The sequence below is a fragment of the Chiloscyllium punctatum genome, chromosome 18, assembly GCF_047496795.1.
Source record: "Chiloscyllium punctatum isolate Juve2018m chromosome 18, sChiPun1.3, whole genome shotgun sequence".
NCBI lineage: Eukaryota > Metazoa > Chordata > Chondrichthyes > Orectolobiformes > Hemiscylliidae > Chiloscyllium > Chiloscyllium punctatum.
Genome location: NC_092756.1, coordinates 99,951,024 through 99,977,516, shown reverse-complemented (window position 1 = coordinate 99,977,516; position 26,493 = coordinate 99,951,024). Strand labels below are relative to the sequence as shown.

Genomic DNA, 26,493 nt, shown 5'->3' with positions numbered 1-26,493 from the left:
CAAGGTCTTGATATCCTTCCAAACTTGTATTCCCCAAAACTAAATTATTTTAATTCATTAAGAATAGGTTATGTTTGATCAATGAGCTTATTACGTATAATTACCCAGAATTTGGGATCAAGGAACTGTTTGAAAGGAACAGTTAACTGTGGGATAATTTGCCTACACATTTCGTAATTATGATCTCTCAATGTCAAAATGCCTGTTTATAACGTACGTTATGTTGTTGAAAAGAGACATGTTGCCATAGGTTTTTGTCATGTCGCATCAGGATTACACAAGAATGCAAAATTTCGAATGATCATAACAATTTATACTCGAGGAGAAAAGGTGCTGTTTGATTGATAGCCTGACAGCGATTGGCTCAGATGTTGCCACGGAGAAAGCAACATGTTCCTCAAGCTCCCAGGTAATTCTCACAGAAATTGCAAGTTGAGAACATATTCCTTGAGAATATATGTCACTTCCAGAAGTGTAAATAAATTATGTTATGAGCTCAACTAGTTGTCTAAATAGATTGTTAGCACATTCCGGACTACTCAGCAAACGCAGCCAAAATGCAGAATCACATCCAGCAGTGCATGTTGTATTTTGGGTTTTGATTTTGCACTTGTGGGCTAATTGAACCAGGCTGTTGCTTATGAACAACAAAAGGGACCGGCAATAAAATGAAGAACTGTGGATGAAGACCTGAATCAAAAACAGAAATTGCTGGAGAAACTCAAGGTCTCAGTAGGACCTGCAATTGGATTTGACTCATGTACATGGTACTGTACACGTGTCAAATATGTATAATATTTGGTAGGATCTGGAATGCATTGTCTATCACAGTGGTAAATGCAGTATTAATTCTGGTTTTTAAGAAAGAATTTGACAATTATCTGGATAAGTTATTTACAGAGCTACAGATAAAGGACATGATAATGGGGATTAGGTGGGTAACTCTTCGCAGAGAGGATAAGTGGCCTATTTTTCTTTACTGTGGTCATTCTATGAAAATTATAAAAGCTTGTAACTATTCAAGATGCTCTGGAAATAACTGCAACATATGTTATGATGCTGTGCAACATAACTGAGATTTACTCAGCATTTATAGTGTAAACGTAACTGAAGGACAAAGGGAATGAATGATAAAAGTATTAGTCACTTGGCAGGAAGTCAATGCTCTTGTTCAGTTGCAGGATTTAGATGAAAGTCATTGTAAAAGTTCGAAAAAAATCAATTAAGGAGGCTCAGGTCGCATCATATTCCAGGTTTATGATGCAGTTGATTCCCTGGATTGATTACCAAATCCCAGGAGACAGCATCCTTCTGTTTATTCCCTCCCCTTCCAGTTTTAGGCAATCATGCTCTGCATGAGATGAAAACCTATACGTGTACTTTCAGAGTCATCTCTCACGCAGCTTTCCTTTATAGACCAGTGTTATAGTGCTTCTGATTTGTACATCAATACCAAACATGTTAAATCTTTTTTCTGTTAGCATATATCTGATTGAAAATCTCTTCCAATCAATGCCATTGTGTAATATGTTTCCCTAAATGTAATCTCCCCACTAACTCCTGTTTTCATCGAATCATGGCAGGCATCCCAATGGAATATCACAGTGTTTAAGTGGTAGAACTCATGTCTGTGAGGCTGGAGGTTGTACGTTAAAGCCCTGCTCGAAGATTCAGACAAATAACCTGAGCTGGGACCTGATACATTGCTAAGTTCTTGTCTTCCTTCTCTGGTGATTTTGGTGAATGTGAAAGTCTTAAAAAATAGTTTGAAGATGGTCAGGGTGTTCTCATGCTGACTTGACCAATGTTGTTCCCTCAGTGAGCACCTGTATGATTTGCAACGTGTTGCAGTATTTGCTCAATTGACAATCACTTTTTGCAGTGATTAGATTAGATTAGAATAGATTCCCTACAGAAATGAAACAGGCCCTTCAGCCCAACAGCTCCACACCAACCCTCCGAAGAATGACCCAACAAGACCTACTTCCCTACCCTATATTTACCCCCGAATAATGCATCTCACACTATAGGCAATTTAGCGTGGACAATTCACCTGACCTGAACATCTTTATGTATTGCGGGAGGAAACTGGAGCACCTGGAGGAAAGTGCTGGAAATGTGCAGCAGGTCAGGCAGCCTCCAAGGAGCAGCAGAATCGACGTTTCGGGCACAAGCCCTTCTTCAGGAATGAGGAAGCTGTGCCAAGCAGGCTTAAGATAAAAGGTAGGGAGGAGGGACTTTGGGGAGGAGCATTGGGAATGCAATAGGTGGAAGGTGGTTAAGGTGAGGGTGATAGGCCGGAGAGGGGGTGGGGGCGGAGAGGTCAGGAAGAAGATTGCAGGTCAAGAAGGCGGTGCTGAGTCCGAGTGTTGGGACTGAAATAAGTTGGGGGGAGGGGAAATGAGGAAGCTGGAGAAATCTGCATTCATCCCTTGTGGTTGGAGGGTTCCGAGGTGGAAGGTGGGGCACTCTTCCTCCAGGCGTCGTGTTGCCATGGTCTGGCGATGGAGAAGGCCAAGGACCTGCATGTCCTTCGTGGAGTGGGAGGGGGAGTTAAAGTGTTCAGCCACGGGGTGGGTGGGTTGGTTGGTGCGGGTGTCCCAGAGGTGTTCTCTGAAACGTTCTGCAAGTAGGCGGCCTGTCTCCCCAATGTAGAGGAGGCCACATCGGTTGCAGCGGATGCAGTAAATGATGTGTGTGGAGGTGCAGGTGAATTTGTGACGGATATGAAAGGATGCCTTGGGGCCTTGGGGGGATGTGTGGGCGCATGTCTTGCATTTCTTGCAGTTGCAGGGGAAGGTGCCGGGAGTGGAGGTTGGGTTGGTGGGAGGTGTGGACCTGACAAGGGAGTCGCGGAGGGAGTGGTCTTTCCGTAACGCTGACAGGGGAGAGGAGGGAAAGATATCCCTGGTGGTGGGGTCTGTTTGGAGGTGGCGGAAATGACGAAGGATGATATGATGTATCTGGAGGTTGGTGGGGTTGTGGGGTTCTGTCCTTGTGGTGATTGGAGGGGTGGGGTTCAAGGGTGGAGGAGCGGGAAGTGGAGGAGATGCAGTGGAGAGCATCGTCGACCACATCTGGGGGGAAATTGCGGTCTTTGAAGAAGGAGGCCATCTGGGCTGTTCGGTATTGGAATTGGTCCTTCTGGGAGCAGATGCAGCGGAGGCGAAGGAATTGAGAACATGGCATGGCGTTTTTATAGGGGGCAGGGTGGGAGGAGCTGTAATCTAGGTAGCTGTGGGAGTTGGTTGTTTATAGTAAATGTCCCTGTTAAGTCGGTCGCCCGAGATAGAAATAGAGAGGTCTAGGAAGGGGAGGGAGGAGTCTGAGACCGTCCAGGTAAATTTGAGGTCGGGGTGGAAGGTGTTAGTAAAGTGGATGAACTGTTCAACCTCCTCGTGAACAAGACTGACTGAACTGGTCCTCACTCTGAACAACATCGTGCTCCCACGAACATTTACTATAAACCAACTAACTCCCACAGCTACCTAGATTACACCTCCCACCCTGTCCCCTGTAAAAACGCCATCCCATATTCCCAATTCCTTCGCCTCCGCCGCATCTGCTCCCAGGAGGACCAATTCCAATACCGAACAACCCAGATGGCCTCCTTCTTCAAAGCCCACAATTTCCCCTCAGACATTGTTGACGATGCTCTCCACCACATTTCCCACTTCCCGCTCCTCCGCCCTTGAACCCCGCCCCTCCAATCGCCACCAGGACAGAACCCCACTGGTCCTCACCTTCCAACCCACCAACCTCCAGATACATCGTATCATCCTTCGTCATTTCCGCCACCTCCAAACAGACCTCACCACCAAGGATATCTTTCCCTCCCCTCCCCTATCAGCATTCCGGAAAGACCACTCCCTCCGCGACTCCCTCGTCAGGTCCACACCCCCCACCAACCCACCCTCCACTCCTGGCACCTTCCCCTGCAAAGGTAAGAAATGCAAAACTTGTGCCCACACCTCCCCCCTCACTTCCCTCCAAGGCCCCAAGGGATCCTTCCATATCCGTCACAAATTCACTTGCACCTCCACACACATCATTTACTGCATCTGCTGCACCTGATGTGGCCTCCTCTACCTTGGGGAGACTGGCCGCCTACTTGCGGAACGTTTCAGAGAACACCTGATTAGATTACTTACAGTGTGGAAACAGGCCCTTCGGCCCAACAAGTCCACACCGCCCCGCCGAGGCGCAACCCACCCATACCCCTACATCTACCCCTTACCTACACTACGGGCAATTTAGGATGGCCAATTCACCTGACCTGCACATCTTTGGACTGTGGGAGGAAACCGGAGCACCCGGAGGAAGCCCACGCAGACACAGGGAGAACATGCAAACTCCACACAGTCAGTCGCCTGAGGCAGGAATTGAATCCGGGTCTCTGGCACTGTGAGGCAGCAGTGCTAACCACTGTGCCACCGTGCCGCCCACTCTGGGACACCCGGACCAACCAACCCAACCGCCTCGTGGCTGAACATTTTAACTCCCCCTCCCACTCCGCCAAGGACATGCAGGTCCTTGGCCTCCTCCATCACCAGAACATGGCAACATGACGCCTGGAGGAAGAGCGCCTCACCTTCCACCTCGGAACCCTCCAACCACAAGGGATGAATGCAGATTTCTCCAGCTCCTCATTTCCCCTCCCCCCACCTTATTTCAGTCCCAATCCTCAGACTCAGCACCACCTTCTTGACCTGCAATCTTCTTCCCAACCTCTCCGCCCCCACCCCCTCTCCGGCCTATCACCCTCACCTTAACTTCCTTCCACCTATCGCATTCCCAACGCCCCTCCCCTGAGTCCCTCCTCCCTACCTTTTATCTTAGCCTGCTTGGCACAGCTCCTTCATTCCTGAAGAAGGGCTTATGCCTGAAACGTCAATTCTCTCGTTCCTTGGATGCTGCCTGACCTGCTGCGCTTTTCCAGCAACACATTGTTCAGCTCTGATCTCCAGCATCTGCAGTCCTCACTCGCACCTGGAGGAAAGCCATGCAGACACAGGGAGAATATTTGAGATGTCTGTTATAGAGATGAACTGCTGTATAAAGCAACACCTACTTTTTAAATAATGCAGTGTCTATGTTGTGTGTCAAATTGCAATGTTGTGTGCTTGTTGCAGTGTTCAGTTAGTGTGTTGAATTGTGTCTGTTGCAGTGTCAGCCTGTAGTGTCCGTTGATTGCACAGTGTCGGCCTCTAGTGTCTATGTTGCAGTGTGTCGGGCTGTCTCTTTGTTACAGTCTGATACATTGTTCAATCTAATACTTACACAGAACTATGCCTCTGTCACAGTTGTGTCTGGGTTATGTCTGTTTACAGTCCTTGTGTATTGGCTGTCTGTTTAAAATTCTACTGTGTGCTTAATCCTAATGCTTATTTTTTAATGATGTTTTCCATGGTCACTAATTACAAATGTTTTATTTGTTTCAGCGCTCTGGAGCATGGTTTTAAGGCATTGACTGGTCGTTCAGTCATGGCTGATAAAAGGAAGTTGCAGGGTAAGATATCAGTGTGGATTATTGTATTTTCTTGGGAAAGAAGGGAATTAACATTGTCAGTGTAGTCATTCTGGTTCTTGTCCTTCTGATCTGAAATCTTGTATATATGTTTGCATATCTGCATGTTGAATAGCTGACTTCTGAAGGAGGATAATATCGGATTCAAAATGTTAACTATTTCTCTTCCAATAGATGTTACCAGAACTGCTGAGATTTTCCAGCACTTGCTATTTTTGTTATAAACACTAAATCCTGAGTCTCAAATGTAGTCTTTGCAGTAAACATAAAACAGGGATAAGTATGTAAGTTAGCTCGCTGAGCTTAAAGGTTTGTTTTCAGACGTTTCATCACCATACTGCATAACACCATCAGCGAGAGTCTCCAGCAAAGTGCTGGTGGTATGTCCCACCTGAGTACTTATAGGTCTTGGTTTCTTAAGGTGGGTGATGTCATTTCTGTTTTGTTTTCAGACAAGCAGACTCAATGCAACCAAAACCTATACCCACATTACTTTACATCAAAGACATATCGGAAATGACTTCCAGACTACTCAGACTCCTTGGCATAATGGTAGCCCACAAACCTACCAACACACTTAAACAGTGACTAATGAACCGAAAGGATCCATTAGATACTACCAGCAAAGCTAAAGTCATTTACATCAGACAAAACACTACATCGAACAAACTAGCAGGAAACTTGCCACCAGGATACATGAATACCAACTGACCACCAAAAGACATGACCCATATCACTAGTTTCTATACATACAGACAAAGAAGGACACCACTTTGACTCGAACAACACACGCATCCTATTTCAGGTGAAACAGAGACATGCACAAAAATTCTTAGAGACATGGCATTCTAACCAGAATTCTATCAATAAACACATCACTTTAGATCCTATCAACCTTCCCTTGAAAAAAAAACCAGAAATGACTTCACCCACCTTAAGAAACCAAGACCTATAAATAGAGAGGTAAGACATAGCACCGGTGCTTCACTGGAGACTCTCAGGGATGACCTTACCTAGTATGGTGACAAAATGTCTGAAAACAAACCTTCAAGCTCAGTGAGCTAACTTACATACTTATCATCAACATGATCTACAAATCTTCTCAAAAATCAATAAAACAAAGATTTCAGTTGGATCCAAGGGCTCTGGGACATATCCAGGTGTGCGGCAACAGTGACGAGGGGGTGAAAGACAGTGAGCCGGGATTGAGGTGACAGTGAGGAAATGCTGCTGTTACTATGAGCATGGAGTTGTGTGGATGAAGGCCCAGAGATTTTGAGACAAAGGAGCAGTGAGGAAGTGAGAATTATTTGTGTTCCAGTGAAGAAAAGCATGGTTTGCATAAGAGTTTTAGTTTTTGGGATACTGTGGAATATTTCTGTGTATCTAAACTTTGAAAAAGTCCATTCTCCTTTGATGAAAGCAAAGTGGGCATTCGTAACATGGTTGTGTGTACCTGGGGTTTATCTGAAAGTTTCCTTTAAGCACTTGATGAGAGGTAAAGTCACCAGACTCGAAGCGTTAATTCTCCTTTAGAACATAGAACAATACAGCAAAGAACAGGCCCTTCGGCCCACAATGTTGTGCTGAACATTTGCTGCTTTTAGAATTTCCAAGTACTAATACCTCACAGTTCTTTGTTTTATTAATTTTTTTTCCATCAGTTGTAAGGTTAATGTAAAATATAATTAACGATATGAGCTCACAGTGGATACTGAAATTCAAAAGAAATGTTAACAACTTCAATTTGCTGTCATGCAGGGGAAATTGACCGCTGTCTGAAGAAAGTCAGCGAGGGTGTAGAAACCTTCGAAGACATCTGGCAAAAGGTAGAGTTGGTCAAAATTGGCTGCTTCCATTTTGCGGCAGGGTGAGATCAGATCCCTCTAGGTTATTCACATGCGGATGTGCTTCTTTTCTGTTATCGTGATTGAGAACAAACCATTAAAGGTTTTACATCTCACAATTAGTAATTTCTTATATTTGTGTGTCTCAACAGCAAAACTAATAATCAAAATTTCTTCTGGAAAGCTAATTGTATCTGTTGATCCAGTCATCTCTTGCCATCAGCAGGCACTTTTGGCCCTGTTTCTCAAGAGTCCTTTCATGAAGCAATCATTTTTGAAATTTAATAAATATTTTTGACAATTAATTGCTTACACAAACCACAGGCTTTGTTAGCAGCATTTTCTGATATTCTTGTCCCATAACATCAGGGTACAATTTGTGCTTTTTGTTGTAAAACAGAAAGAATTAACATTGCACCTATGATTTTATTTTATTAAGGAAACTAAACTAGATACAAAAGGCTGAAGAAGGAAGTGTTACCACTTTTGAAGGAATCTCTTGTGTGACTAGAAAGAGAAAATTTGGTAGTATATAGAACTAAAAGCTGGTATATAATTCAACCAAGTTTAGTTTGACAAAGGAAAAATTATTGATGACAAGAATTTCTGGAGACACTCCCAGGAATATAGGGTGTTCTTCACCTCTTTTAGATTTGACAGTTGCCCTATGATGATCAAATAATGCGCTTTGAGGGCAAAGGACACCATTATTGGTGAGTCCAGGTTTTCTTCATCTCTGTTTCTTCCTTTTCTTTCAGTTGTCTTAAATCTCTGCTCTTTTTGTTCATTCTTTTTGCTTCACCCTTTTTCTCTTCTCCAACCTGGCTTGACATTATGGTGTGGGGCCTTACCCGATGACGGTGAGATTATGAGATCTGAGGGCAGAAAGAATAATTTGAATTGTTAAAATTAAATTCTGTTTGTGGTATTTCAGTCCTCTCTTGAAACTGCTGTATGATTGTAGATGCCACAAAATTGTAAGAACTAACTGCTCCCCAGTTACCGGTGGCTATAACTTAATGGTTTTGTATGATGGTATTCTGAGGTTCTTTCCATTTTTTTTAAGTCGTGTATAATTTGTTGAGTTTGTACTTCATGGCTAATTTATTTTCATTTACCAATCTGAGTAATTTTACATAAACTCACTATTTTAAGGCTTCCAAGCTTATGTCCTTCCAGCAACAGATGCTGTTACTCCCTGATGTAGAATTAAGTTTATCCTCTCCTGTCTTGTATAGAATCAGGAAAACCTCTACAATCTCTAAACTAATGGCAGGTAAGTGACAGTGATGGAGAGCTTGAGGATTCTGATATTGAATATTAGAATTTCTATAGTGTGGAAGCAGGCCACTTGGCCTATCAAGTCCACACTGACCCTCCAAACAGCATCCATCCAGACCCACCCCCCCTACCCTATCCCTGTAACTCTGCAATTCCCATGCCTAATCTATTTAGCCTTCCCATCTCTATGGGCAATTTTCCCATGGCCAATCCACCTAACCTGCACATCTTTAGACTTTGGAAGGAAAGCGGAACACCTGGTGGAGACCCACGCAGACATGGGGAGAATGTACAACTCCACACAGACTGTCACCCGAGGGTGGATTTGAACCCAGATCCATTGTGCTGTGAGGCAGCAGTGCTAACAATTGACCCACCATACCACTGTTACAATGTGGTATTGTTTAGTGTGTATTATCAATTCATACCGCTGAACATTTCATTAGCTTGCAAAGTGAGTGATTAACTATTCAGATACAGACAGTTCAAGACTTCTGATGCAATGCAAGTCACGTGAGCTTTAAAACTATCAGTCTGATAGCTTCATGTCAATTAAAGAATCCACAATGTGAGTTTTAGACAGAAGAGCGGTGTTCGCAGAAATTGACTGTGGAGGAAATTCAACTGGAAAACTTAAATATTAGTGAAGAGACAATTCTTAAATAACCAGTTGAAGTTTTTATGATGTCTAAATCTAGCACAAACTAAAACACAGGAAACTGAATTGATCAGTTTCATGCTTTTGTGATAGAAAGTCAGTGATCTGCCGTAAGCAGAGTCTTGGTGGCTTGATCTAGGTTGTCAAAATGCGATTTAGCTGTTCCTACTTCACAGAGCAAAGCTAAATACTGAACTAGTGACACATACCATTAAGGGTTTGGTTAACAGTGACAACAGTGCCCATTTAACGGCATCTTCTTATAAACAGGTTCACAGTGCAGCGAACGCAAATCAGAAGGAAAAATATGAAGCTGACCTGAAGAAAGAAATTAAAAAACTACAGGTGAGAGGAAGGGCCCAAAGTGAAGGCTTTTATTTTACAGGACGTGACTCTACCAGAAGGAGTAATATGCAGGCAGGTCACTGCATTTATTCAGCTGATCGCTTCAAAACAGCTTGTCTCTTCGTAAAAATAATGTTTCATTACCTCCAAAGTTGGGTACCTTTTTAAATTCTTTAGGGCATTGCTGGTGAGGCCAGCTTCTGATAATCTTCCATAATGCACTTGAGAAAGTGGTACTGAGCAGCCAAATTGAATATTGCAAGTGTGGGCATTCCCATGATATTTTTGAGGAAGAGAGGTACAGGATAATTATCCAGTGACAATAAAGGAATGATGATATATTTCCAAGTAAGGGTTATGCATGTGGTTTGGAGAGGAACTTATAGGTAATGGTCTTCCCATGTGTTGGCTGCTCTTTCCTTCCATGTGGTAGAGGGTTGTGAGTTTGGAATAATGCTGTTGAAGGTGCCTTAGTGAAATACTCCAGTATATTCTGTATGTGGTATACACTGCTGCCATTATGTGTCAGTGGTGAGGGCAGTGAATGTTTAAGTGGGTGGCTGGGCTGCCAATCATAGAGTCATAGAGAAGTACAGCATGGAAACACCCTTTGGTCCAACCCATCCATGCCGACCAGATATCCCAACCCAATTTAGTCTTACCTGCCAGCACCCAGCCCATATCCCTCAAAACCCTTCCTATTCATATATCCATCCAAATGTATTTTAAATGTTGCAATTGTACCAGCGTCCACCTTTCCTCTGACAGCTCATTCCATACACATACCACCCTCTGTGTGAAAAAGTTTCCCCTTAGGTCTCTTTTACATCTTTTCCCTCTCACCATAAACCTATGCCCTCTAATTCTGGACTCCCCAACCCTAGGGAAAAGATTTTGTCTATTTATCCTATCCATGCCCCTCATGATTTTGTAAACCTCAATAAGGTCACCCCTCAACCTCCGACGCTCCAGAGAAAACAGCCCCAGCCTGTTCAGCCTCTCCCTATAGCTCAAATCCTCCAACCCTGGCAACATCCTTGTAAATCTTTAATGAATCCTTTCAAGTTTCACAACATCTTTCCGATAGGAAGGAGACCTGAATTGCACGCAGTATTCCAACAGTGGCCTAACCAATGTCTTGTACAGCCGCAACATGACCTCCCAAGTCCTGTACTTAATACTCCGACCAATAAAAGAAAGCATACCAAATGCCGTCTTCACTATCCTATCTACCTGCGACTCCACTTTGAAGGAGCTATGAACCTGCACTCCAAGGTCTCTTTGTTCAGCAACACTCCCTAGGACCTTACCATGAAGTGTATAAGTCCTGCTAAGATTTGATTTCCCAAAACACAGCACCTTGCATTTATCTGAAGTAAACTCCATCTGCCACTTCTTACCCCATTAGCCCATCTGGTCAAGATCCTGTTGTAATCTGAGGTAACCCTCTTCGCTGTCCACTACGCCTCCAATTTTGGTGTCATCTGCAAAATTACTAACTCTACCCCATATGCTCACATCCAAATCATTTATGTAAATGACAAAAAGTAGTGGACCCAGCACCAAACAGAAAGTTTTCTCATTGTGTGTTGTTGAGTTTTTTGTGGTAACTGGACACACCCAGGTAAATAGAAAGTATTCCATCACATTCCTGATTTGTGTCTTGTAGGTGGTGGACAGGCTTTATGGAGTCAATGCTGAAATACTTCAGAATTTCCAAGCTCTGATCTTCTCTTGTAGTAACAGTATTTATATGTCTGGTCCAGTTCAGTCCCGGTTAATAGTAGTCCCCAGAATGTTGATGCTGGGGGATTCAGTGATGGAAATATCATCAGGAAGATGTTTTAAATCTCTCTTGTTGGAGGTGGCTATTCTCGAGCGCATGTATGGTATGAATGTTATTTGCCATTTATTAGCCCATACCTGAATGTTGTCAAGTCTTGCTGCATTCAAACATGAACTGCTTCAGTATCTGAGGCCTTACTAATGGAGTTGAACAACATCTAATGAAAAATGACAGAGGAAAGGTCAATGACACAGTAGCTGAAGATGGTTGAATCAAGGCGCATTATGAGAATGTCTTGAAACTGATATGTTTGATCTCCAATAATCACAACTGTCTTCCATTGTGCTAGATATGACACCAACAAGCAGAGAGTTTCCCCTGATTCCTTGGTGCCATACTTGGTCAAATGCTGCCTTGTTTCAAGGGTAGTCACTGTCACTTCATGCCCCCGTCTCTTTCAGCTTTTATGTGGGGAGTTTTAAATTATGCTGCAGCTCAGTGACAGCAGATTCAAAATCATTCTCACACTTTATACAATGAATTATGGTAAAGATTTACGGTCAATTCAGCAGCTATTTCAAGCACAGCAAGCAAAATTCCAACAAAAATGGTAGAGACGGATGATGAGCTGGTACGGTTAAAGTCTTCTTTAAGTGTGACATATACTTCATTTTCTAGCATTGGCTTCTTAGTTTTCTGCCACAATGTAAAGATGCCATCATGTTACACCACATGTTACACCACATGTTACTAATGAGTAAAATTAAAGGCTGAGTAGGAGGACTCAACAATGGGACAAACAGCTAGATAGATCATAAAAGGGGTTCCTTTCTTAGAGTGTAGCAGAGAATCAAGCTTCTAGTGAGAGTATGAATTGCTTGACCTTTGTCAGAATTAGTGAATTATGACACAACAGAGCAGCCTCTCAACATTCTATGATTCTCTTGGACTCATTGCCTTTGTGTGTATCAGAGGCTGATGAGTTGTGCTGAGGTGCTGCATCTGCAGCTTTGGAGGTCTCACACACACACTTCTGCAGCCTCTGGGTGACAAGGCCAGTTACTTTGGGGGATTAAAATTGAATTGGAAATGGATTTAATAAACAGGTAAGTTATTGACTAGATAAGCTTTCAAAGGTAGTAAAATGAATAATTAATTTACAGTCCATACCAAATCATTGATCTGGTTGTATTTTCTTATATAACTTTACTAAAAATGTAAAGTTTGAATTAACCTTTTTCTAAGTTTGAACCTATTTGAAATAAATGCTGCCTCTTAAAGTCAGTTTACACAGATTGGAAAAGAATCTGATATTATGAAAATAGTTTTTGTAACTTTAAATCCTGCTTTTTTAATCTCTAATTCAACTCAAGGTGAGTGTTGAATATCTACATTAAAACAAAATGAGATGCTGGCATCATTGAAACTGTACCACAGAAATATTTGTGAATGTGTTAATGCATTTGCTAAAAATAGCACACAGTGGAAATTATTGGCATTCAAACAAAAATACAAATAAGGAAACTTTTAGGTAGTCCTTCCAGTACAGAATAGTTATCCCAGGAATCCTCAGGGTTAGACCATTCTCATCTGATTTTTCTGTTCAGCTTTAAAGTCTTGATGCAGTGCATTTACAGACTTTCCATTTCTTGAAAGCACCTTGGATCAGTCTGTTGTAAGTTTGAATACAAGGGCAGCAAGTTTAATATCATTGTCTCCCTACCAGTGGTTTAACTTTGTTCTGTTCTGTCTGCAGAGGTTGCGAGACCAAATAAAGACATGGGTGGCCTCCAACGAAATCAAAGACAAGAGGCAGCTACAAGAAAACCGAAAGTTAATTGAAACGGTAATGTACCATTGCTGCACTTTGCAGTGCCTGTTTGCTCTATCGCATCATTTGGAGTACCTCTGACACCGTTCTGTACCACACTCACATCATGTGTTCTGTACAACAGCATGTCCTTACTCCACTGCAGGTGGTCAGGGCATTTTCTGGCAAGTCTTTGTGTTGCTTTACTGTGACTTTGTTTATGCATCAAACAGTAAGGCATAGATTGGAGCACAGCGTCAACCAGAAGATTTGCTGGTTTCTGTCTGCTTTTGTGCTGAATTTTGTAATTTTTTTCCTTGCTTTTTGGCTGTTGCATAAGAATATCTTCCCTTTAGTCCCACTAGCTACGCTGATATTGAATCATTTTGTGTCATCGCTTCATTATCTCTTTTCCTGAGCTCTATTTTCTGCCTAATCAGCACTGTAGTATTTAACACAGTTTCACTCTTAAGCCAAGATACATTTTGTTGAAGTTTTTTGACTTGCACTCATCAGGACAATTCAAAAATGGACCATTAAAGGGAAAAACTAATGTTTATGCTTATTGAGAGGAGACTACTTATTGGTTGGCAAATGGATGCTGATTGGTCAAGAACTTGCCATGGACAATGTAGAACTTAATACTATTCAATCAGCATCTCTTCTCAAATCAGTGTAAATGTTGGTTTTCCCCTTTATGGTACGTTTGCAAATTTTGGAAGTCAAAAAACTTCAATGTGTCTTGTTTCTGCAGTAATCAAGTTCTGTAGGACCAAATGATTTTAAATAATCCACTCTATTCAGCCCTACTTCCTGTCTGTTCTCAGGAGATTCACATGGACTTGTCCCTGCATTCCGTATGAAGTACACTGAACGGAATGTATTAGTTAAGGACAGTAGGAGAAAGTGAGGACTGCAGATGCTGGAGATCAGAGCTGAAAGTGTGTTGCTGGAAAAGCACAGCAGGTAGCATCCAAGGAGCAGGAGAATCAACTTTTCGGGCATGAGCCCGATTCTCCTGCTCTTTGGATGCTGCCTGACCTAGTTAAGGACAGTGTCAGTTTAAGTCAAAAATGCAAACTGAAACAGGGAAACTATGGTTTTGTTGTAGATCTCACTGAAGCTGTATGAGAAAAAGCCCAGAAACACATGGGTGCTGAGTACTAATGGCAGTGATGCATGTGTGAGACATGATCACATGTGAATTTTAGTTGGCCTTAACAAGGGGAATTCTTTAATTTCTGCATGTACTTTAATGCTTACGTTTTAATGAAGGATGAGTTTAATGCGTTACCGCAATGATAATTTATGTATTTGTGTCCAGGTTTTTATTTCCATTGCACCCTCAACGAGTGATATCCAGGTTTGAGTGCTGGGTGTCATCCTGACACTCTAATCTCTTATCCTCACCTATTGAGAGTTTGGTTGGTCTCCTTATTCAAAGGGAAGATATATTAGCATTGGAAGGAATCCAGAGAAGGTTAACTAGGTTGATCCTGGATATGGGGGATTTTCTTATGAGGAGAGGTTGCATAAGTTGGCCTTGTTCTCATTGGCATTTAGAAAAATGAGAGGCGACCTTATTGAAATATATACGATTCTTAGGGGGCTTGACAGAATAGATGCAGAGAGATTATTTGCTCTTTTGGGAGAGTGTAGGCCCAGAGGGCATAATCTCAGAATAAGGAGTCACTCAGATTTCTTTCGCCAATAAGACAATCAAGAATAATGGGGAAAAGTTGGGAAGGTGGAGTTGAGGATCATGAAATCAACCATGATCTCATTGTATGGCAGAGCAGACTCAGTGGGTTGAATGGTCTATTTCTGTTCTTACATCTTATGATCTCATGGTCTTGTTCTGTATTGCTTTGAGATTATTGAGTGAAAGGAGGAAAACTCACCACTTCATTGCAAGTATAACTCCGTCAGCCAGTCGCCAAGTAATCTGTGGTTTGTCTTGGTCAGCTGATATGAGGCAGAGTGTAAAGAATGAAGAGTGTGGTTTCTATATCTCAATTTATGGTTCAAGTATTTAAATCTTCTCTATAAAGCAAATGGAAAGGTTCAAGATAGTGGAGAGAGAAACGAAGACCAAAGCCTATTCTAAAGAAGGGCTGGGATCAGCGACGAAGGTGGATCCCGCACAGAAGGAAAAGGAAGAAATCTGTCAATGGCTGACGGTGAGTGATGCCAGTGTAGTCCAGGTGCTTTTCAGTGGGCCAGTGCTGATGCAGCTCAGCCCAGCTCAATAAGTCCACTGCTGCTCCCAGTACTCTCATCTTGGAGCCGAAAATAAAACAGTGTGCCATCTTTGAAGTCCTATGTTTTTGGGAGCACTACTAGATTCTCTGGCTGCTTTTCCTTCATTTGCATCTTTTTGTTAATTTTTTTTCTATGTTTTTGGGGGTTGCTTCCTTTATTTTCTGTTATTTTGATTTTATTTATCCTCAGTTTTCTTTTATTAGTATTTTCTTTCTTGTACAAGTTTCTTCGGCATCATTGTTACCTCCTCCTTGCCCTAAGATAACTTACCAAATTAATGGTATTGCATAAATGTTTTTATGCATAGACCTGATGCCGGCAGTGCCTCTACACACTCAGCTCTGAGGCAGTTTCTTTGCTGCTGTCATTCAGGAAGTCTTCACTTCTAGTTTTACTCTGTGGAATCACTATCATCTTGTCTTTCCACAAGTGCAGCTGCAGAGGACAGTGACCAGCAGAGTGTGCATGAAGGAGGTGGTAATGAACTAACCATCAGTCAGAGTCCACAGGGGAGATGTTAGATGGGTTTTGCTGACTCACAGTTAAATGGTCCATGTCAACATTGTTATTATGTTACTTTCTAATTAGCCGGAATTATAAAAAAGTATAGATCAACAGAAATGTCAAATTTAAAACAGATTGCACAAAACTGGAAATGAAGAGGGTAGCCTGAAAGTTGATAAACCATTTCACTGATTTCATGACTAGCTGGTATATTGAGATGTTGGTTTAGTGCTTTGCCTATGATTTTGTTGCAATCATAGTTATTTTACAATTATAGTTATTTTAATCAACCTGTTTAGACATGCGATAGCACATAGGCAGGTGAGGCATGAACCAGATCTTCTGGCCCTGAGGTAAGGACACTGCTGCTGTGCTACAAGACACATCTATGTTGCAGTTATAAATGTTTTTAAACAACCTGTTCAGATATGTAATGACACCCCTGAAAAAGGTAGGACTAGAACCTGGCCTTCTGTCTTCGAGATAGGGACGTGACCACTGCAAGAGTACCAAAAAAAATCACAACAGGACCCAAATTTGCAATATTCTGATAACATCACAATCCACCCCAAAATCAGATGCATTAATCATTACGCCATGTGACATCAGATTAATGGCAAAGGCAGCAAATGTTGTTTTGGGAGTTATGAGACAGTAAGTATCAGAGGATGATTTGAATCTATTGAGCTCTGACTTATGGACTCAGCACACTCCTGCTGCACCACTCTGCTAAAGTTAACCGGCTGGTTTGGACATGTAATGACACACTCTAGGGCAGGTGGGACATGAACCCAGATCTTCTGGTCTAGAAATAGGTAATATATTCTAATTAACTAGTCTGGAGATGTTATGATACACCACTGAAGTGGGTGGGATTTGATCCTGGGCCTCCTGGCTCTGAGTTGGGGACCACTGCACCACTAGGCCCATCTGAGTTGTAATTATATCCCTACTGACTGACAGCTAAATGGCAGATCAGTGTATGGTCTGCTTGCCTTGCAAGGCTTTTTGATGAGCAGTCCTGAGAGTAAAATATGTAAAATATTGACAATTGGAGAGGGATTCTAATTAATTGTGCAAACCTGTTTTTTCAAGATCTGTCTTTCATTTCAGAATACGATAGACACATTAAATATGCAGGTGAGTCAGTTTGGCTAATTTAATTTTGAATTTCTTTTAAACACAGTTAACTTATTTTTGAGCCTCATGTAATGCCATGTAAATATGTGAAGATAATCATCTTTTTCTCCCAGGTTGACCTTTTTGAAAGTGAAATGGAAACTTTGTCTGCGGTGACAAGGAAAAAGAAAGGTGAAAAAGAGGTAGGAATTCAGTAAATACTTTAGTATGTGCCGACCATTAGTGAGAGACCCTGTGATGTATTTCACACTCCTGCAATACCCTGTGCAAAGGTACCACCTATTGAATATAACACCAGGCTTTCTGCGTTTTCATTTTGTGATTGCAGTTTTCTTTACCTTGTTAACACTGCATGTTATTAGTTATGGGTATTTTCTAGTTTATTCAGCAAGTCACAGTTGTCACAAAAATGTATTGTTGACATGTTTTCTCCCATTAAACATTGAAGAGACTGAAGTCATTATCTTCAGTCCCTGTCACAATGCTGTCGCTTCCCTTTAACAACTTTGGTGTCCATTCTGTTCAACTGAACCAGGTTGTTTACAATCTTAGCACAATATTCAACCTGCAGTTGAGCTTCTGACTTAATTCTGTTCCTCACAAAAATTAAGTACCTCCACCCTTGTAACATTGCTCATCTAACACTGAAAGCTTTTTTTTATTTCCAATCCTGGCCTTCCATTCTCCACAGTCCAAAAACTAGATGATTCAACAACCTTCTGCTCATGTGTTATCCCTCACCAAGTTTTGATTACTCATTGACCCTGTGTTACTGCTTCCAATACTTCAGTGCCTCAGTTTTAAATTTGTTACTCATGTCTAAAGCTTTCCATACTTGCCCCTGCCAATCTCTGAAATCATCACCAACTCAACAGCCTTTCCTCTCTTGCCCCTACCTCAAGCTCTTATGAACCTTTCATTCTTTGAGACTTCTCTCTTTATAAACTCCTTTAGTTCTCATCTCTCACTCCCTTTAAGGTCACTCTCTTGAATGAATCTTTCATTAACCCTCCTAATATTTCCTCGTCTATTTCATAAAATCTAAAATAGAAAGGACAGTCAGCCTAAAATGTCCATACCAGCTGTCTGTAAAAATTAGCCCAGCAAATCCCCTTGTCTTTTCCTGTCACTTTGGAATTTTTGTCTCTTCTTGAATACTCATGATGTTTGTTTTTGTCTGATTGTGCCACTGAAGCACCAAAAAATGTTTCTTTCCAGCAAAAAATGCTGTATAAATGCAGTCATTTTTTAGCTTTAGTAAGAGCAATTGTCTAAACCTTTGTTAAAAGAACCTTAAAACTTTCTTTACAAGACTTGTTTACTTCAATACTTTTAATGAATATGTTTTCAAACAGCTTTTAGGTCGGCAATGTGATTGCTGTAAATACTATTTGGTATGTCATACCAGTTTTAAAGGTACATCAGCCAAGCAACAGAGGGTTGTTCACAGAGATGCTGTCAGAAACTCGCTGTGAAGCAGAAATATGTCGTGGATTTTAGGCTGTATCAGCTTGGCACAGACAGAGGCATCCTAACCTTTAAGCCAGAAGGTTGTGGGTTCAAGTCAAGTGCATAATCTAGGCTAGCACTATATTGCAGTACCATGGAGCACTGGAGTGTCAGTTGTGCAGTATCTTAGACAAAACATTGAACTGAGTCAGCACTTCCCTATTCGGAAAGATATCTAATATTCTATGGCACAGTTTTGAAGAAGAGTAGATATTTTTTCCAGTGACCTGACCAGAATCCATGCTTCAACTAACATCTCCAAAACAGATTAACCAACCATTCGTCTTGCTGCCCTTTATGGGACCTGGTTTTGTATAATCTAGCTGTGGCTTCTGCTGAGAAAACCACAGTAACAACACTCCAAAAGCAATGGCTGAGAGAACAAGAAAAGTCGGAGAAATACATTGTTGATGTGATATGAATTGCAATCCATGGACTAATTATATTTTGATAGTTTATCTTATTACTGAGACAAAGTGTGTAAACATCCACTAATCTTGAAATAATAATGTAGTTTTTTTCAAGTGTGATTTTCTAAATCTGAACTGATTGCTTAGCCCATTATTTAACCCATGGAAATCTTTCTGCAGAAACAAGACAGGTTAGAAGAATTGAAGCAACACATCGAGAGGCACAGGTATCACATTAAAATGCTGGAAACTCTGCTGCGCATGTTAGACAACAGCACGATAGAAGTGGACCAGATTAAGAAGATCAAAGATGATGTTGAATACTATGTCGATTCTTCTCAGGACCCGGACTTTAAAGAAAATGAATTTTTATACGATGATCTTGATCTTGAGGAGATAGGTAAGAGTATTCACATTTTGCTGCATGTCAGGTGGCATGCCTCCAACCAATGGCAGAGCTGCTCTAAGCTGACCAATGGGAGGTGACCTTTACTGGCTAAAGCAGACATGTGCGGACTGTGTGCCTGTATTTAGAAGAAGATCTACAGCTTGGGTTTCTACCTGTTCAGTTTGGACTTGTCTGAGTTGGAGATTATTCCCTCAGAATTTTTATTTTAAAGATTTGGTATGTCTTATACTCTTTGTGTCATGTAAAGCTGTCAAGAAGTACTCCTTGTTGGTGGAGCTGGTAACAAGCTGTTTAGAATGAATAACAAAGGATAATCGGTGAGTTCCAAGGCTCATATTAAGTTATAGAAGCTATAAGCCCACTGATTATGGTGACTCAGGTTGGTCATAGCTTGTAGGCTGGCAGTTCATTGTATTGTAAGTAAATACAAATAGATCAATATTTCAATAAAAGTAATGCTACGGTGATAGTCTATGACTAGTCATCCCCATTAATGAGTGCAGGTGGAGTAAAGAGCAAAGTAAAAGAAGTTCAAGGGATTCACAGATGTCGTAGCTAGACATGGAGAGTGCAAGGTGTTCTCTTGAAAAGTTTAGTAATTTCTCTTTCGAATAAGAGCAGATGTGGTACAAATAAAGTATTAATTACTGAGTAATTTGAATGGAGTGGTTGACTGGACTGGATATTAATGGGAATTAGTCATTTCTAATTAACAAATGTTCACTAACATGATTAGCAAATGATTGGCAGCTGTTTGGAATAATTAATTGAGAAGTTTAAAGGCATAATGATGAGCACAAGTTAGATTTGTAAAGTGCAGTAAACCAAAGTTGGGATTTAGAAGGACAAAGAAGCATCTAAACTACCAAAGCCTGAGCACAATGTATGATGTAACAAGATTCTGAATTGGTAGGTTTGACTTGAGAAAAATCGTGTAGGCTGATTGGCTGCTGTACAGTGTCACTGACAAGCCAGCCATTTTAATCATTACAGCTGAGTCATGCTTACCAATCAGGGAAAACAATTAAGTAACTAGTTTGCCTTAGAATACCTAAATTGGTATATGGCTTGGAGGGAGTGTCAGGTGGTAACTAAAAGGTGTGTTGAGTGTTAGGCCAGTAGGCCTGTTAACACTGAGTAAGGAGGGGCATACTCCTTCCTATTATGTCTCAGTAAGACTACTATGCTTCGTGGATGCATTTGAACCTGAGCAATTATATGCTGGTTGTAATGGGTCTCATTCCATTTTTCCAGCACAAACCTCAATAATGGCAACGTCACCAGCAAGCAATAGTAACAGCAATGTGGAAGATGAACTTTTTAACCAGTGTAACAGCACTCCCACCTCTACAACCTCAAGTTCTCCTGTCCCGCTCAGTCCAGCCAATCAGTCTGTGGTGAGTAACTGTGCTTTGTGATAAATGTCAACTTTCTGCTTCCATGTTCACATTAGAGACATACTGACATCTACCCCACTCAGTCTGGAAAGAGAAGTATCTAAGTAGGAAGTGGCTGTGAAGGTCCGACAGTAATTTATGTTAATGTGCACTACATGCATCATCACCCCCCACCCCCCACCACCACTCCTCTGTGGATCATAGTTGGGCAGAGGAAAAATTTTTTTTAATTGTTGCTAGTCAATGATGCTATATTGCCAATGAAGTAATCAGCCTTGCTTATTTGTCCTATGTAAGATGCTGGTTAGATACTGATTTTTCAATGTTATGATGCATGTCCAAATTACTTCGATTTAGAATTGAGCTACTACATTTGGAGCAGGATTTTATTTCCAGCACTCCCCTAGATGGTGTTTGCTGGGCTGTCCCAGCCTACAGGCAGCAGTGTGCTACCAGAACCTAATCTGTAGAGAGTACTTTGTGTCTGAACATTGGGTGTTTGGTCATTTGATTAGGTTTGTCACTGGCAAGTCTGCTTTTATTAACTCATGGCCTTTGGCCAACATTGGAAAATCTAGAAAATTTGGCACAGTTCAACTGGTGCAGTTATTTTGAACCCCATTATGCCTCTATTGTTTGAGACAATCTAATTCCCAACGGAATATGGATGGAACTTAAGTGTTTCCTACTGTGTTCTGTATGAAGGGAGTATGTTAATCCAAAGAATCATTGTGTTGTTGAAATTTTTACCAGTGCTAACTTTGAAATGCTTCTTTCACAGGAAAATCATGAAGATGAACGCAAGCGGAGTAGGTCAGACAGCGAAATGAGCTTGGTCAGTTTGCTTTTCAAGCAAGTAATTTGCACATCTTTCACATGCGTTCTTTATAACAAAGTTCTATCTTGTGTAATGACTGCAGCTATTCCGGAGGAAGAAAAGTCATTGGATTCGATTTACTCATTCACGGGATGACAATATGGCTGGCTCTGCCAGCATTATTTGCCCATCCTAGAGGGCAGTTAATCAACCACGTTACTAGCACATTTAGTCCAGACCAGGAAGGATGGCACTTTCTTTCTCTGAAGGACACTAGTGAACTAGATGGGGTTTTCCAATTTGTTTCAGACTCATAATTCCAATTTAAAAGAAGTCAGATATGACTATCTGCATTGGCAAGATTTAAACCAACGTCTCTCGGACATTCCTGGGTCTCCCAATTAACAATCCAGCGATAATACCAAGAGACTATCACCTTCCCATAGGACTTTGTAATACACAGTACAAGCTGTAATTATATATGTGATTGTTTGGGTTGAAGCGTAAAACTGGGCGGACTTGTTACAACTTTACAGGGTGCTGATGAGGCTGCATCTGGAGGACTGTGCAGTTTTGATCCCCAGATTAAGGATGTACTGGCATTGGAGGCAGTTCAGAAGAGATTCCTTGGGGAAAAAGGGGTTGACTTATCAAGAACAGTTAAAACCAGCTAGGCCTTTATTCATCTTTTTAAAAGAATGAAGTGGATCTTAATTGAAATGTGCAAAATTCTGGGGCAGCTTGATGAGGTAAATGTTGAGATTTTTCTGTTCGTGGTGGAGTCGTGAACTAAGGGACATAGTTACTCAACAAGGCACTCAGTTAAAACTGAATTGCAAAGCAGTTTGAGGCTCTTGAATGTCTGAAATTCCCTACCCCAGAGAGCTTTTGAGATTAGAGGAGTCGATAGGTTTTTGAAATATCGGGGGTTGAGGGCTGTCAGCTGGTATGAGAGGAATTGAGACCTTGCATGAATCAGTCATGTTGAATAGCAGGGCAGGTTTGAGGTGTCAAATGGTCCACTATTTATATTCCAAATCCCCTGCCCCATCACAACTAGATTTGACGGTAATTGTGTTTTTAAATTTCGCCAGCCGCTATTTGTCTTTAGAATCCAGGCAGGGATCAAATCTTTGCCTGTAGCATACCTTAAGTGGCTACTAGGAGACGAGATGCATCCAAGAGCAGTTTGTCCTTTTAGTTCCTTTTGTCTCTGAGAAAGCATTCACTTTGCTTTTATTAGAAAATGCAGTGTATTGGAATGCCAAACACCCAAGGAAATAGAGAGTAGTAGGTCTGACTCTATCTGTGGAGAGGGAAATAGTTCATGTTTCAAGTCTAATCTGCCTCATTCTTCTCCAAAGCTTCATCTCGGACTTAACATTTTAATTCTTGCTTCTCTCTCCACAGGTGCTTCCAGACCTCCTGGGTTTCTCCAGCACTTCCTATTTTTATTTCACTGTCCATTTTCTGTCTCCTTCAAGTAGCAGGTTAATGCTCAGAATTTGCACTGAAGCATTTTAAATTAGAATGTCTGAATACCTCTCCCATTGTGACTTTGAGATGCAGCTGAAATTCCCCCTGCTCTGAGGAACTGCAATGATCATTGAGCCTTGCTATATCTTTCTCATCATATAGCATAGACAACTCATGAGCTTCACTATTTCCCAGTTTTTAATTATGTAGTAAAGTCTGCCTTAAAAATATTGTGGATGCTGGGAATCCGACATAAGAGCACGTGCTGGAAGCACTCAACCTGTCAGGCAGCATTTATAAAGAGAGAAAGAATTAATGTTTTATTTTGATGTTATATCAGAACTGGGAGGTGAAAAAATTAAGTTTTTAAACAAGTGCAGTGGCAGGGAAAAGTGAGAAAAGACTATCGTAAGGGGAAAAGTTTGCCATCGGGTAAAAATTTCTCACACTTGCATTGTATTTATACTTGCTTTTTTTTTCCATCCTCAGTCTCCTGCAAAGGTTCTTGGCAGCAAGACTCACCATGGTAACAATCTCCCTCCATCCATTTCTATTTCCCAGAGTGCGCAGGGGTTGAACAGCACAAAAACACCGACCCTGCCCTCGAATGGATCCAGCAATGGGGGAAACAAGCTGCTGCAATCTAGCAAGACCTATTCTCTGTAAGTGCAGGCATTGTCCTGTCCCAGTATTGTCCTTTAGAAATCGACGCTACTTTTAACACCTTTTTAAAGTGTCTTATTCTTTAACTTAGCTTTAATAAGTGAAGAAGGACACCACATCAGTATCATACTTTGTGTCCATTGGAGAATTTGCCTTTTCATTGTATTAAAGTGAAAGGTGTACTTGGTAGTTCTGGTCAAACCCTGCTTCAGTCAGTCGATAGTATTTTTTTTGCATCAGTCAAAAGGTCAAATTCCAACCTCACTGTTGTGCCTGTCTAGAATCTGAAGGAGCTGCTGGGAGGTAAACCTTCCTCTAAATACATACTTTGTGAATAGGTGGAGCGAAGGCTCAACAGTAGAATACACAGATATGGGAATTGCTGGGCATGTGAACAGATGTTTGGGCTGTGGCTAAACCCAAGATGCTGTACGTGTAGTGTTTCCCACCTATCCTCACCTCTAAACAAAAAAATACTGTGTGGAGGGTTAATGAGGTAAGACTTTTTTTGTTTTTCATTTATTCAATAACTCTTGGCAATTTAGAGCAGAAGAGATGGAGCCGAGGGCATTTGCCTGCTCCTCTTGCAGGATGTCGATGGTGAGGGTCACCACTAGTGTCCCTACTGACTTCGTCTGCAAGAAGTGCACCTAACCCCAGCTCCTCACAGACTGCACTAGGGAGCTGGAGCTGGATGAACTTGGATCATTCGGGAGGCTAAGGGGGTTACAGGGAGGTTGTCACAACTAAGTTGCAGGATAAAGGTAGCTGGGTGACTTTGGAGAGTGAAACGGAATAGGCAGATATTGAAGGGAACAGCCTTAGGGGCTCCTGCACTAATAAGTATACAGTTTTGGATACTGTTGGGCGTGACCTAACAGGGGAAAGCCACAGCAGCCAGATTTCTGGTGCTGAGCCTGGCTCTGTCTCTCAGAAGAGAAGGGGAGAAGAATAGGAGAGCAATTGTGATAGTGCATTCAATCGTGAGAGGAGAAGACAGGAAATTCTGTGATCGTGAGCAAGGCTCCTGGGTGCCAGAGTCAGGAATGTCTCCAGTCGAGTCTACAGGATTCTTGAGGGGGTGGATAGCAGCCAGAATTTGTGGTACACATCAGTACCAATGACATAGGTAGGGAAAGGGAGGTGGACAATATAGGGAGTTAGGTTGTAAGATGAAGAGAAGTAATCTCAGGATTGCTATCAGTTCCACAAGCTATTGGGGCTGAGAATAGAGCGTGAGTACAGGTAAACACGTGGTTGCAGGCTGGTGTAGGAGGGAGGGCTTCGTATTTGGATCATTGGAGTACCTTCTGTGGAAGGTGGGACCTGTAAAAGAAGGACAGGTTGCACCTGAACTGGAGGGACACAAATATCCTAGGTGGGCGGTTTGCTGGAGCTCTTTGGGAGAGTTTAAACTAGATTGGCAGGGGGTTGGGAGCCTGAGCTACGGATCAGATGGAGTAGGTAGCAAACAGTGAGATACAGCGTGCAGAGTCCCTGTGAGGAGGGATAGGCCCTTGATAGGGCAAGGGTTGTCAGTGTGATGGGTTGAAATGTGTCTATTTTAATGCAAGAAGTGAGAGGAATAAGGGTGACTAACTCCTGAGAGCGTGGATCAGGACTTGGAACTATGTGGTCATTATGGAGACTTGGGTATCATCGAGGCAGGTATGGTTGTTGGATGTTCACCTTTTGAAACATCAAAAGCCTGGTAGGGGTGGAGGAATGGCTTTGCTAATCAGGATCGCATCACAGCTGCAGAAAGGGAGGTTGGTGAGGAGGGTTTGTCTACAGAGTCAGTGTGGGTGGAAGTCCGAAACAGGAAATCAGTCACTTTATTGGGAATTTTCTACAGGCCCTCTAATAGCAACAGACAGAGGAGCAGATTTTGGAAAGGTGCAGATGTAACAGGGTTGTTGTCATGGGTGACTTTAAAGTTGATTGGAACTTACTCAGTTCAAACACTTTGGGACAATTTTTGATAGGTATGTCCAGGAAGGGTTCCTGATATAATATATAGATGAGCTTATTAGAAGGGAGTCCATATTGGATTTTGTGCTGGGCAATGAACCATGCCAGGTGTCTGATCTGTGGGAGAGCATTTTGTGATAGTGATCACAACTCCATGACCTTTTACAATACTCATGGAGTGGGATAGTTGCAGATGGTGTGGGAAAGTATTTAATCTGGGGAGGGGGGATTTCACTATTAGGCAGGAACTGGGCTGCCTGAATTGGGAACAGATATTCTCAGGGAAAAGCACAACAGAAATGTGAAGGTTGTTTAGGAAGCACTTGCTGATAGTGCTGGACAGGTTTGTCCCACTGAGGCAAGGAAGGGGTGGTCGGTTGAAAGAACCTTGGGTGACAAGGATGTGGAACTTCTACTCAAGAAGGAAGCTTACTTAAGGTTGAGGAGGTAATGATCAGACAGAACTTGAGGGTTACAAGGTAGCCAGGAAAGAACTGAAGAATGGAGCTTGGAGAGCTAGAAGGCGGCATGAAAATGCCTTGGTGGGTAGGATTAAGGAAAACTGAAGGCATTCTCCACATGAGGAACAAGAGCTGGCCAGAGTGAGGGTATGGATAGTGGAGGGAACTTGCGTCTGCAGTCAGAGAGTAGGGGAGGACCTTAATGAATACTTTGTTTCAG

The 26,493-nt window shown here is 41.9% G+C and overlaps 1 protein-coding gene across 8 annotated transcripts in view; it reads left to right on the top strand.

Annotated features, from left to right (window-relative positions):
- Nucleotides 1-26,493, top strand: part of LOC140489417 (CCR4-NOT transcription complex subunit 3-like) — an 86,564-nt gene that overhangs the window by 36,639 nt on the left and 23,432 nt on the right. For 4 of the 8 annotated variants that reach the window (XM_072588951.1, XM_072588953.1, XM_072588952.1 and 1 more), the window contains 11 exons: nucleotides 5,442-5,509; nucleotides 7,289-7,356; nucleotides 9,584-9,658; nucleotides 13,201-13,290; nucleotides 15,306-15,434; nucleotides 17,116-17,160; nucleotides 17,274-17,342; nucleotides 19,260-19,479; nucleotides 20,743-20,885; nucleotides 21,667-21,720; nucleotides 23,668-23,840. In XM_072588951.1, the coding sequence (XP_072445052.1) occupies nucleotides 5,485-5,509; nucleotides 7,289-7,356; nucleotides 9,584-9,658; nucleotides 13,201-13,290; nucleotides 15,306-15,434; nucleotides 17,116-17,160; nucleotides 17,274-17,342; nucleotides 19,260-19,479; nucleotides 20,743-20,885; nucleotides 21,667-21,720; nucleotides 23,668-23,840 (1,091 nt within the window). In that variant the 5' untranslated portion in view covers nucleotides 5,442-5,484. Of the gene's footprint in view, nucleotides 1-5,441; nucleotides 5,510-7,288; nucleotides 7,357-9,583; nucleotides 9,659-13,200; nucleotides 13,291-15,305; nucleotides 15,435-17,115; nucleotides 17,161-17,273; nucleotides 17,343-19,259; nucleotides 19,480-20,742; nucleotides 20,886-21,666; nucleotides 21,721-23,667; nucleotides 23,841-26,493 lie in introns of those variants that run through there. The other 4 variants (XM_072588955.1, XM_072588947.1, XM_072588950.1 and 1 more) reach the window with 3 other exon arrangements.